At 45.7% G+C, this 13,072-nt stretch overlaps 1 protein-coding gene across 4 annotated transcripts in view; it reads left to right on the top strand.

Moving 5' to 3' along the window:
* Positions 1-13,072, top strand: part of DYNC2I1 (dynein 2 intermediate chain 1) — a 61,697-nt gene that overhangs the window by 45,873 nt on the left and 2,752 nt on the right. For 3 of the 4 annotated variants that reach the window (XM_080938742.1, XM_080938739.1, XM_080938741.1), the window contains 5 exons: positions 1,370-1,430; positions 4,833-4,932; positions 5,107-5,238; positions 6,143-6,366; positions 9,666-10,252. In XM_080938742.1, coding sequence (XP_080794868.1) covers positions 1,370-1,430; positions 4,833-4,932; positions 5,107-5,238; positions 6,143-6,366; positions 9,666-9,834 — 686 coding nt within the window. In that variant the 3' untranslated portion in view covers positions 9,835-10,252. Of the gene's footprint in view, positions 1-1,369; positions 1,431-4,832; positions 4,933-5,106; positions 5,239-6,142; positions 6,367-9,665; positions 10,253-13,072 lie in introns of those variants that run through there. The other variant, XM_080938740.1, reaches the window with a different exon arrangement.

Below are 13,072 nucleotides of genomic sequence, written 5' to 3'. Positions count from 1 at the left end.
GCTGGGGTGACTGGGTGATGTCTGACCCCATGTTTCCTTCTGCGGGTGTCACGCTGATCCCATGTTCTTTTCTGCGGGTGTCATGCTGACCCCATGTTCCCTTCTGCGGGTGTCATGCTCGGCTCATAGCTGGCATTCTCTGGTCAGCTGTCTCCTTTCCTTTTCAGTGTACTGTAGGTATCCATGGCATAAGTCTTCCTTCATTTGGGGCTTTCTTCTGAGGCTTTGGGTTTACCCACTGCACACAAGTGCACTAAGTGTGGCTGGCTGTGCTCAGGTCACTTGTGGGCATGGCAGTGCTCCTGTGTAGAGCAAGAGAGACAGGAAACATACTAGGTTCTCCTGTGGTTTTCTGTTTTCAGACCACTTGGATGGCTTTCAGTCCTGAGAGGCCTCAGACAGTTCAGATACTGTGGTCTAGTTTGTCTGCACTGTAAAGTCAGCTTTCTCACTCTGAATTCCTAACCCTCTAATTCTCCAATGGCACAGTCTCCTCTCATCTTATTTGTGTCAAAGGTGTATCCTCAAGATTTCCATGTCCCCAGATTTAGAAGAAGGCTCCTTACCAAGCAAATGCAGGTCACTTCTTGTTGAAGTTCTAATCAAGTCAGGTTTACTGTGGCTGTGGTTGAGACTAGGTTAGACTAGGTGAGCTCTGTCACCTCTGTGATGACATCAATACCATGTGATGGTTCTAAAAAAGGTCATGCAGTGTGCTAGAAGCTGCCCTGCTTTGAATTCAGCCATGTTCAAAGTTCTGGGTAGTACCTTGCCTGGAGTTTGGGTTTCGACTTTGCAGGTCTCTGATTCTTCCCTTTGCAGTAATACACCGAAGGGAGAATAGCATTAGACGTTTAGCAGACAGCCTGAGGAGAGCAAAGGAAGGAACAGGAGATTAAGCCAGGCCTGGGAGCTCGAGTGCCATGATGCTGGAGCAGAAGTTAGAGAAGCTGATGAAGAGAAGCTGAGCTGCAGGAGCTGTGGCCATTCAGCAAAGCCTGGAAAGTTCCCAAGGTGGCAGTGATTGACAGGCATCTTGGTATTGACAGCACTGGGCGTGGCATTTTAACTTAGTATGCAGTAATATGATACCTGCTATTCTCACCAGACTGAAAATGGGGGCGGGGGGTATTCTGGGTCATGGCCCAACGGATTTCTGATAATGACCTGCAAAGTTTTGTCTCTCCTCTTTAGCCAAGGCACAGGCACTCCAACTAGACTTAGAGGGCATCCTGCCTGGCATGTATATTTTGGTGTTCCTTCTGGTTATAGATACTTAAATAAAGGAGAATGAATCCAGACAACTGAGATAGGTTTTGCTTTAGCTTACATTAAGAGGTGTGCATGTTTCTGGTTTGTCTGATTCTAGGTCTGATACCTGGAGGGAGGATCAAGTTGGTACACAGTACTGTAATCCAGTTGGGCAACAGGTGAGACTCCCACTGGGGATCAAACACTTCCTTCATTTCTGAAAGTCTTTGCTTTCTGTTAAATGCATCCTCTGTTTTTGTAATGAGGACCCAGTTTCTTACTTTCAGTTTTTGCTATGTGAAGAATTAGTAATAAGCCAATGTAACAAACAGAGTTTTTAGATATAGACCCAATATGTACTCATAAAATGTTTCTAGCTTATAGATTAATACTTGACTAGTTTTCATCCAGTTTTAATTTAAAGTTAGTTTAACTTGATCAAATTAAGTTTTAGGAACTGGAAACACTGAAATAAATGTTACTCATAAATTTACACGTCTAGTTGGCTCACCTGTAGTCCCAGCAGTGGGCGGATTGAAGCAGGAGGGTCAGGAGTTCAAGGCAGCCCTTGATTACACAGTGAGCTTCCGACCAGCTTAGGCTATATGAGAACCTGTTTCAGATAAATAAACAGAAATACCAACAAACAAAACTGTATTTCTGCTTTTACCTGTAGAACTTAATATGAAGTACAGATTCTTTTTTTCCTCCTTTTTTAAGGGATATATTGTATTTACATTTCAAATGTTATCCCTTTCCTGGTTCCCCTCCATAAACCCTCCCTCCCCTCCTCTCCCCCTGCTTCTATGGGGTGCCCCCCCACCTCCCCATCCTGGCATTCCCTTACACTGGGTATCAAGCACTGTCAGGACCAAGGGCTTCTCCTTCCATTGGTGCCCAACAAGGCCACCCTCTGCTACATGTGCAACTGGAGCCATGGGTCCACCTGTTTGTACTCTTTCAATAGTGACATACAGATTCTTAAAGAATGTTCCAGTACCATATATTCCATATTGGTTTCCAAAGGCATACATGTATTCCTATACACTCAGACATATGTATTCCTATACACTCAGACATATGTATTCCTATACACTCAGACATATGTATTCCTATGCTCAAAGCTGACAGCATGTGAATTAATTACTCTTGAAAACTTTGCATTTGTGTCTTCTTCATTATACAGAATACAGTGAATACACATATGCTTCAGACATTTCAAATCAACTCAACTGAAATATAATTGTGAAAGTGCATCAGCTAAAGTCATCAGATATGTTACAGAAGCAAACATGCATGTGCTATTCAGGTTATTCCCTGTCCTCATGGGCATCACACATCTGCTGAGCTTCTGTAAGACTCTTCTCTACTGTAGACTTTCTCACTTCACACCATGCATTGTATTTATTTTTTAATTTTAATTTTCTCCAGGACTTAATTATATACTCTTCAAAGTGAATTAGTAATGTATTTGATGCCATGTTTTCTTTCAAAAACCATAGCTGTGTTTTTGCAAGATCTGTGGGAAAGGAGGAATAGAGGCATATTGGATGAGAGTCCTAACTTAGTAGCTTCCCTACCTGGGGTAAACTGGGGTGGCAGCCCAGAGTGACACACCAGGTCTTTGTCCTTTCTTCTACCAGTTGTGGGCTATGGATGTCCTGGGTATGGTAGCCATTTTGTCCTCAGTGACCCCAACAGGCATGCCAGCGAAGAAGAATGGTCATTATCTGTGTAAGATGGAGTGATATGTTGGTAGCATGACCATAGGCATGTGGGAGCTTGAAGGAGGGGATTGGTTGGGTCCAGAATGAAATGGGAACTTTTTGAGAAAGTGATATGTGATGGTTCGAATAAGAATAACTCCTCTATAGGCTCATATACTTGAATGTTTAATCACTAGGAAGTGGAATTATTTGAGAAGGATTTGGAAATGTTGTGACCTTGTTGGAGGAAATATGTCGGTGTCTCTCTCTGCCCGCTGTCTATGAGTAGGGATGTAAAGATCTGAGCTACTGCTCCAGCATCATGTCTATCTGCTTCCTTCTGTGATAATCATGCACTAATCCTTTAAAACTGTAAGCAAGCCTCCAGTTAAAAGCTCACAGTAGTGAGAGTTGCTGTGGTCATGATTTCTCCTCACAGCAATAGAACACTGACTATGGCATAATAACTGGGATTGACCCTTGGCACAGGAGTCATGGTTCTAAGACAAAGTATGCTTGTACTTAGAGATGCCTGCCAGTGTGAGGTTGAGAAAGATGGGATGAGTTGGGCTGGTCTCAACATGTCTGCTTCTGTGACAACAGTCTAGACAATGACTTGGAGGGGGCAGGGTCTTACTCTGAAGAAGTGGAATGTTATTTTTGTGATATAGGACAATCAACTTGGAAGAATGTGAGTTTGGACTACAGGAAGGAAGACCTGCATCAAGGAAACCAATTTAGACACTACAGTAGCAGCCTGTATGAAAAACAACATGGGTGTGGAGAACCAGATGTTCATCGAAGAGTAGAGTTGGACTTGGTGTTCAGCCCAGTTATTAGGCCTTTACCGTGACCCGTGGCTCAAGCCCTGTGCAATCGTAGATGCCTTGGGCTTGGTCCAGTTGTAGACCTAAAACTGAGACCCCTGCACAGGACTCTAGAATTCACTGCACCTTTAGTGTGAGGGAAATTTAGAAAGTTTCGCCCCTAAAGTTGAGGGAAAATGGGTACTTGGAAGAACTTGAAACCTCAAGCTAGATGTGGCCTCAGGAACCTCCAAGTTTGAAATGTGAACATCACAGTCCCAGGTACCTTGAGACATAAGGGCAAGTGCCTGGTGGGAAACGGGATGATGGGATTTCAACAAAGCATCTGCAGAAGATTAGTTAAAATGCTCATCTGCCAGAAGCATAGGGGAATGGTGCACCTTAGAACTATCATCACAGTGAATTCATTGGTCAATACTGACTCACCTTGTCTCAGTATCAGACCTGTTGGTGATTGTACAATCTAAAAAACATGTTTAGAAGCAATAATGTAATTTACAGAATTTCCACTAATGAGTAATTAGATAGTAGATTCAACATGGTTGATAAAAAAACCAGTAACAAAATGGTGGATCTATAGAACCAATCAAGTGTGTAATACCAGAAAAAAGAATCGGAAGCAGAATAGCAGAAGCAGTGGAGGGAGCCTGATAGGAGTGGCTCCTCATTGGAGGGAGCCTGATAGGAGCGGCTCATTGGAGGGAGCCTGATAGGAGCGGCTCCTCATAGGAGGAGCCTGATAGGAGTGGCTCCTCATTGGAGGAGCCTGATAGGAGCGGCTCCTCATTGGAGGGAACCTCATAGGAGCAGCTCCTCATTGGAGGAGGCTGATAGGAGCGGCTCCTCATTGGAGGGAGCCTGATAGGAGCGGCTCCTCATTGGAGGGAGCCTGATAGGAGCGGCTCCTCATTGGAGGGAGCCTGATAGGAGCGGCTCCTCATTGGAGGAGCCTGATAGCAGTGGAGTGTGGCAGAGCTAAGTGAGTGTAGGGCATAGTCATCTGGGTTTTGCAAAAGCTGTGTGCTGATCTCTGTTATTTATTTTTCAGTCTTTCTCACACAGACAGAGAGCTGTGGGGATCCACACAAACACTGAGTGTCAAATTCCTGCCTTCAGATCCTAATCACTTCGTTGTAGGCACCGACATGGTTAGTCATTTACATTCCATCCTTTCAGAGTTGCCTGACAAATACTGTTATATCAGAGAATCTTACTGTTTGCTTCTGTTATAATATCTGAAAGTTGTTTCTTGAATATTGTCTTGTCCAGTCTTGTGTCTAATACTTTTCTTTGGCCATTCTTGGTGTTCTTGGAACAATTAGGGACTTGTAAACCACAGTACCAGGCAAGACTGGAGAGTGTCTCCTAAGGCATTCAAACCTCAGCAACATGGTGTCAGACCAATAAAAGTTAACGTGATTGATTTTTCACCGTTTGAAGAAACAGTATTCTTGGTAAGAAAAAATCACTTTTCGGTGATATTATTTACGTATTGGGGCAACGTGACATTGTAATTCAGTAGAAAATTTAGAAAGCCTTAGTAGTCTATAAATTAATAATTGGTTGGACCTCAGTGATCTAAAAATGAGACACAGGAAAGTAAATCAAATTGATTCAAATTTAACTCTCTTAAGAAATACTTTGTTTAGCTGCAGGGTATTTAGAATTTAAAAGGAAGATACCCATGGTCAACCAACTCTCATGGCAACTAATCCAGTCCCACAAAACCATCACCATTTCTTTCTGAAGGCCACAGGCCCCCGACCTAATTACCTTTCACCTGATTTATCCCTTAAATGTTACTGCCTCTCAACACTGATTTTGAGGACTAAGTCTCTAGCACATGAATCACTGGGATAAACTACTTTAAGACCATAGTTTACTGTTTGCCTGCCTAAGTGTGCAATCTCAGAATATACAGCCCCACACCTGTGCAGCAGCCGGTGGCACTCAGGTCTTAACCACACACTTAGGTTTTCATTGGGCGCTCGCTCACTGTTTGTGAGGATGGGTTTTTTTTTTTTTTTTTTTTTTTGTTTTTTGTTTTTTTTTTTTTTTTTAATTTTTACTTATTCACTTTACATCCCGATTACTGCCCCCTCCCATTCACTCCCTTCCATAATCCTTCCCCCTCCCCTTTCCTTTTCTCCTCTGAGCTGGTGGGGGCCCCCTAGGTATCCCCTACCCTGGCATTTCAAGTGTGAGGATAGGTTTAATGATATGTCTTTATGTTCAGAAAACAAAAGCAAGTGAAAATTTTATTGAACAAACAGAAAGCTAACGCTCCGAAAACTTTTCCTGAATAATAAGATCTAATTTAAAAGAAAGAAAAATAGGGTTTCCACATCCCAATTGCAGGCTGGCTGTTCAGATGGAAGCATCAGGCTGCACCAGCTGACATCTGAGAGGCCCATCATGCAGTGGGACAACAGCACCAGTGGCCACTCTGTTACCAGTCTGCAGTGGTCCCCGACACGGCCTGCTGTGTTCCTGGTCCAGGATGATGCATCGAGGATCTATGTCTGGGATCTTCTTGAGAGTGACCTGGGTCCTGTGGCCCTGCAGCCCATCTCTCCAGATAAGTGAGTATATGCTAGTCACCCTCATCTTTGTTCTTCTTAGATCACAGGCTTAAGTTTACATTTAATACCACCGTCTGAGTGTGCTCTGCTGCAGTCTGCCCATATGCCATGGCGCGGCGTCCTGCTGCATTTTACATTGGCTTCGTTCTTGCTGGTCATTAAGCAGTGCTGTGAAAATCACTGTGAGATCTCATATCTAGCATCAGATAACACAGTGGATAGGAGAGCAGCACCATAGTCCTCACCATTACAGTTTCTGTGTCCTATAGATTCAGCATGAGTGATCTACAGCGTATTCCTTTGGGGTTCCTCAAAGATGACAGGATGTATGAGGCATAACTGATGATGTCACCAGTCCCCAAGCATTTTCCCACCTGCATATGAGTGAAACCTGCTGATGTGAATTTCAAAACATGTAATTTGTCACTTGATACTTGTTTAAAAACGTTTTAACATTTATTTATTCATGTGTGTCCACACTTGTGTGTGCTGTGGTGCTCATGTGCAGGTGAGGTGACAACCTGTGGGGTTCAGTTCTCTGCTTCTACCAAGTAGGAGCCAGGAGTAGATCTTGGTCATCAACCTTGAAGCAAGTGTCCTTACTGGCTGAGTCATCTTGCTGGCCTGTTGCTAATACTTTGAAATAATTATTTGCCTTTGTTCTTTTATTTATAAAAGATTTGGAAGGGTTCTCAAGAGGGAGCCACATATATTCACCTATAGTTTATTCTCGGCATTTTATAACCATATTAGGTGGATATGTAAAAATACAATCTGTTCTGATTAGAGTTTTACCTCCCCCAACTTCTTCCTGACTTGATCCACCTCCTGATCCACACCCTTTATTTCTCTCATTAGAATAGAAACAGATAATAATAACGATAAAAATAAGACAAAAACAAACAAAATGGAAAGAGTCAAAGAAAGAACACAAGAAACATACAGATGCTGAGACATATTCTCAGACACAGAAAACCCGTAAGACATAAATGTGTGGACAAAGAAGACCATTGGGTTTGTTGTGTTTTCTGTTTGCTGCCGGGCATGGGCCTGGCTGGAAGTGTGGTTTATGTCCCGAGTAGGACACTGCTGGATAAAATGAATCCCTCCTGTGAGTGGACATGAGCTGGAGAGAGCATCTGGTGGTGTGGTTTCTGTGTCTACTTCCTCTCTTAGACGATGCGGTCCTGTGTGTACTACCACAGTCTCTCAGTCCACGTGTGCTTCAGGCCTATTGTGCCTGAAAGGCTCTGTTTCTTTGGTGTCCCTCTGGCTCTTAGATTTTTTTCTGCCTCCTCTTCCACAGGCTTCCCTGAACCCTGAGGGGAGGCATTTGATAGCGGCATCCCTGTTAGGACTGAGTGTTCGTGTCTAAGTCTCTGCACGTGTTCAACTGTGGCTCTGAGCTTATTCCATCTGCTGCCCGAGGGAGCTTCTCTGATGGGGCTGAGCAAGACCCTGATCTATGAGCACAGCACAGTGTGATTAGCAGTTGGGTTTTTGTTTTGTTTTTTGTTGTTTTGCTATGTTCCTTTGGAAGAATAGTAGTATTTGGGTTTTCCTTGGATTGGAGCTTATCTAGTTTCAAGTTCTAGGCAGTGTCAGGGACAGGCTTCAGTCATGGAGTGAGTCTTAATTCCAGTCACAATGGTGGTGACTCCCACGTTTGGTTTGTGCCACTATTACACCTATATATCTTGCAGGCTGGACTCCGTTATGGATGGCAAGAGTTTTAGCTGGGCTAGTGTTTATGTTTCTCCTCTGGTCAGGTTCAGAGCACCTTCCAGCACCTTCCAGACTGTGAACACTAAGCACTAAGTCAGTAGGGGTGAACTCTATAGGCACCAGTTTTCCGTCTACATATTCAGTAAGTCATGTAGGTGTTGTCGTCAGCAAGAGGGCCTTGCCATCGGCTCTTGTGGAGAGCAACTAGCCTTGGTAAAAGCCGGGATTGTTTGGGGGTTTCTATGGAGCCCCTTCAGCCAACAACCTGATTAGTTGTAACCCATTACTAGTACTGGGGGTTTTATTCAGTGTCAAGACATGTCTAATTGTCCATTTGTCTCCCTTTATTTGGTGACTGCAGTTTCTCTCTCTCTCTCTCTCTCTCTCTCTCTCTCTCTCTCTCTCTCTCTCTCTCTCTCTCTCTCTCTCTCTCTCTCTCTCTCTCTCTCTCTCTCTCTCTCTCTCTCTATCTCTATCTCTATCTCTATCTCTATCTCTATCTCTATCTCTATCTCTATCTCTATGTCCCATATCCCCTCCCTTATCTCTTTTTCCCTCCTTGGTTGATCAGCTCAACTGAAGTTCAGGAAGAGATTACATTGCTTTTTAAAAAGAAAAGAGTGACCAAAAGCACATTAAATGTTTAATAAAATATAAAGGATATATTAAGATCTGAAATAAATAAGAATCACATTTAATTAGTTCTAGTGGTGGGTAAATTGGTACTATTCTAACTAAATATCCATCAAAAAACTGTCTGTGGTAGCATGTATGTACTCCTAGCACTTGAGAATATGAGGCGGGGGATTACAGTGTGAGGCCAGCTTGGGTTTATAGGGATTTCCTGACTAACTTGGTCTACATAACCAGCCCTCATCATAAAAGAAAAGGAAACAAAAACTCTCTCAACATCCCAGCTGGTGGCTGATGCCCTTTACCTCCGTAGGTGTGAGACTGAAGTGGAAGGAGGGCCAGTCAGTCAGGGATTAGAGAGCAGTCTGTGCAGCATAGGAACTCTGAAAAGAAACTTAAAGAGCCAATCAATACATCAGTCAATCACTCCAGCCCGAGGATCACACATATGAACACATTTTACATCTAGAAAGTCTGTCCAGGGTCCTGGGGAAGCCGTGGCAGAAGGATCAGACACTTTCTGCTGGTCCAGGAAGGATCTGAGTGGGGACAGCTTCCCTTCAGATGTACTCCTGAGGGGTGGAGCTGGCGGCACTGCTCAGCATGGAAGGGCAATGGCCTGCAGAGGGCACACAGGCAACAGATGGTGGGATGGGCTGCTCACAGGAGGGTACGACTGTGGAGGTCCTCGGGCTCTGGGCAGGCCTCAGCTGGAGAATTGACTTGTGGGCTTTGGCATTTATTCATCTGTGTTTGAGATGGTGGCCTGAATTGTGTTCGACAGACGTTCCAAATACTTATTTTTGTTGTAGTATTTTGTTTTAATGTTTTCTAGTTCCTCTTCTTTTTCATATGTCCCTAGACTGTAGATATTTACCCTGTCAGCAGAAAGTCATACACTTGTATGTGACTTCCCGGTTCACACTCTCTCTTGCCTACAGGCTTGTGGCCATGACAATTGTGGGGGAACCTGAGAAGACCAGTGGCAGCTTTGTGGCCCTGGTGTTGGCCAGGGCCTCTGGTACAGTTGACATCCAGAACCTGAAGAGGCGGTGGACCACCCCCACGGCAGAGGAGCACAGCCGGCTGCGTCTGCTGCTTCAGAAATGAAGACTTAGGTCAGGAGAATGCTGGGTACACGCGACCTGATTACAGATGGATCCCTTAGCTCCGTGTTGATGTGATTTTGTGCACATAGAATATGTATATTCTGTACATAATTTATTTTACAAGATCAGTACTTTGGTATTCCCAAGAAATAAAACACTATTTTTAATGGAAACATTGAACATTTTAGTATATACTAAACTTCAAAGGGAATATCGAATGATATCCAGAAAGTTCTTCCACGTGTGTTTCCAGTTATTTTTGGAACAATTTAAAAATACTGTCACATTTATTACCGGATTTTAAACAGTTCACCATGAAAAAGTACTTTAGTGGACCATTTTCTTAGCCATGCATAAAATGATGTACATATTATTTGAAGTAAGAAAAAAATGCCCACTTTGGAGGTGACCTCCACCAGCCTTCTGTTTTTAAGGATTTCTCGAACACCAGCTTTTGGTGTGCTTTGAATGGCACTCATAGAACTGAGCCAGACACTTTTTACTGTGTGATTTAGTGTAAAAACCATCCTCGTACAGAAACAATAAAGTGAATACATTTTCCTGAGCATGGGGTAATAGGGACTTACTAATTCATTTGTGCCGTGGTATCAGTTTGTAAGCACTGGTTCACAGTTTTTATTTTGTTTGCACAGTTTTGTTTCTCACAGCTGGAGACACTAGGAATCCAAGTCTAGCAGTCCAAGGCTAGGAGTCCAAGGCTAGGAATCCAAGGCTAGGAATTCAAGGCTAGGAATTCAAGGCTAGGAATCCAAGGCTAGGAATCCAAGGCTAGGAATTCAAGGCTAGGAATTCAAGGCTAGCAGTCCAAGGCTAGCAGTCCAAGGCTAGGAATCCAAGGCTAGGAATCCAAGGCTAGGAGTCCAAGGCTAGGAATCCAAGGCTAGGAGTCCAAGGCTAGGAGTCCAAGGCTAGGAGTCCAAGGCTAGGAGTCCAAGGCTAGGAGTCCAAGGCTAGGAGTCCAAGGCTAGGAATCCAAGGCTAGGAGTCCAAGGCTAGGAGTCCAAGGCTAGCAGTCCAAGGCTAGGAATCCAAGGCTAGGAATCCAAGGCTAGGAGTCCAAGGCTAGGAATCCAAGGCTAGCAGTCCAAGGCTAGGAGTCCAAGGCTAGGAGTCCAAGGCTAGGAGTCCAAGGCTAGGAGTCCAAGGCTAGCAGTCCAAGGCTAGCAGTCCAAGGCTAGCAGTCCAAGGCTAGCAGTCCAAGGCTAGGAGTCCAAGGCTAGGAGTCCAAGGCTAGGAGTCCAAGGCTAGGAATCCAAGGCTAGGAATCCAAGGCTAGGAGTCCAAGGCTAGGAGTCCAAGGCTAGGAGTCCAAGGCTAGGAGTCCAAGGCTAGCAGTCCAAGGCTAGGAATCCAAGGCTAGGAATCCAAGGCTAGGAGTCCAAGGCTAGGAATCCAAGGCTAGCAGTCCAAGGCTAGGAGTCCAAGGCTAGGAGTCCAAGGCTAGGAATCCAAGGCTAGGAGTCCAAGGCTAGGAGTCCAAGGCTAGGAGTCCAAGGCTAGGAGTCCAAGGCTAGGAGTCCAAGGCTAGGAGTCCAAGGCTAGCAGTCCAAGGCTAGGAATCCAAGGCTAGGAATCCAAGGCTAGGAGTCCAAGGCTAGGAATCCAAGGCTAGCAGTCCAAGGCTAGGAGTCCAAGGCTAGGAGTCCAAGGCTAGGAATCCAAGGCTAGCAGTCCAAGGCTAGGAGTCCAAGGCTAGGAGTCCAAGGCTAGGAGTCCAAGGCTAGGAGTCCAAGGCTAGGAGTCCAAGGCTAGCAGTCCAAGGCTAGGAATCCAAGGCTAGGAGTCCAAGGCTAGGAGTCCAAGGCTAGGAATCCAAGGCTAGCAGTCCAAGGCTAGGAGTCCAAGGCTAGGAGTCCAAGGCTAGGAGTCCAAGGCTAGGAGTCCAAGGCTAGCAGTCCAAGGCTAGCAGTCCAAGGCTAGCAGTCCAAGGCTAGCAGTCCAAGGCTAGGAGTCCAAGGCTAGGAGTCCAAGGCTAGGAGTCCAAGGCTAGGAATCCAAGGCTAGGAATCCAAGGCTAGGAGTCCAAGGCTAGGAGTCCAAGGCTAGGAGTCCAAGGCTAGGAGTCCAAGGCTAGCAGTCCAAGGCTAGGAATCCAAGGCTAGGAATCCAAGGCTAGGAGTCCAAGGCTAGGAGTCCAAGGCTAGGAGTCCAAGGCTAGGAGTCCAAGGCTAGCAGTCCAAGGCTAGGAATCCAAGGCTAGGAGTCCAAGGCTAGGAATCCAAGGCTAGCAGTCCAAGGCTAGGAGTCCAAGGCTAGGAGTCCAAGGCTAGGAATCCAAGGCTAGGAGTCCAAGGCTAGGAGTCCAAGGCTAGGAGTCCAAGGCTAGGAGTCCAAGGCTAGGAGTCCAAGGCTAGGAGTCCAAGGCTAGGAGTCCAAGGCTAGCAGTCCAAGGCTAGGAATCCAAGGCTAGGAATCCAAGGCTAGGAGTCCAAGGCTAGGAATCCAAGGCTAGCAGTCCAAGGCTAGGAGTCCAAGGCTAGGAGTCCAAGGCTAGGAATCCAAGGCTAGCAGTCCAAGGCTAGGAGTCCAAGGCTAGGAGTCCAAGGCTAGGAGTCCAAGGCTAGGAGTCCAAGGCTAGCAGTCCAAGGCTAGGAATCCAAGGCTAGGAGTCCAAGGCTAGGAGTCCAAGGCTAGGAATCCAAGGCTAGCAGTCCAAGGCTAGGAGTCCAAGGCTAGGAGTCCAAGGCTAGGAGTCCAAGGCTAGGAGTCCAAGGCTAGCAGTCCAAGGCTAGCAGTCCAAGGCTAGCAGTCCAAGGCTAGCAGTCCAAGGCTAGGAGTCCAAGGCTAGGAGTCCAAGGCTAGGAGTCCAAGGCTAGGAATCCAAGGCTAGGAGTCCAAGGCTAGGAGTCCAAGGCTAGGAGTCCAAGGCTAGGAGTCCAAGGCTAGCAGTCCAAGGCTAGGAATCCAAGGCTAGGAATCCAAGGCTAGGAGTCCAAGGCTAGGAATCCAAGGCTAGCAGTCCAAGGCTAGGAGTCCAAGGCTAGGAGTCCAAGGCTAGGAATCCAAGGCTAGGAGTCCAAGGCTAGGAGTCCAAGGCTAGGAGTCCAAGGCTAGGAGTCCAAGGCTAGGAGTCCAAGGCTAGGAGTCCAAGGCTAGCAGTCCAAGGCTAGGAATCCAAGGCTAGGAATCCAAGGCTAGGAGTCCAAGGCTAGGAATCCAAGGCTAGCAGTCCAAGGCTAGGAGTCCAAGGCTAGGAGTCCAAGGCTAGGAGTCCAAGG

The sequence above is a fragment of the Micromys minutus genome (assembly GCF_963924665.1).
Source record: "Micromys minutus genome assembly, chromosome: 1".
NCBI classification, from domain to species: Eukaryota; Metazoa; Chordata; class Mammalia; order Rodentia; family Muridae; genus Micromys; species Micromys minutus.
This window is presented reverse-complemented; position numbering and strand designations above follow the sequence as displayed.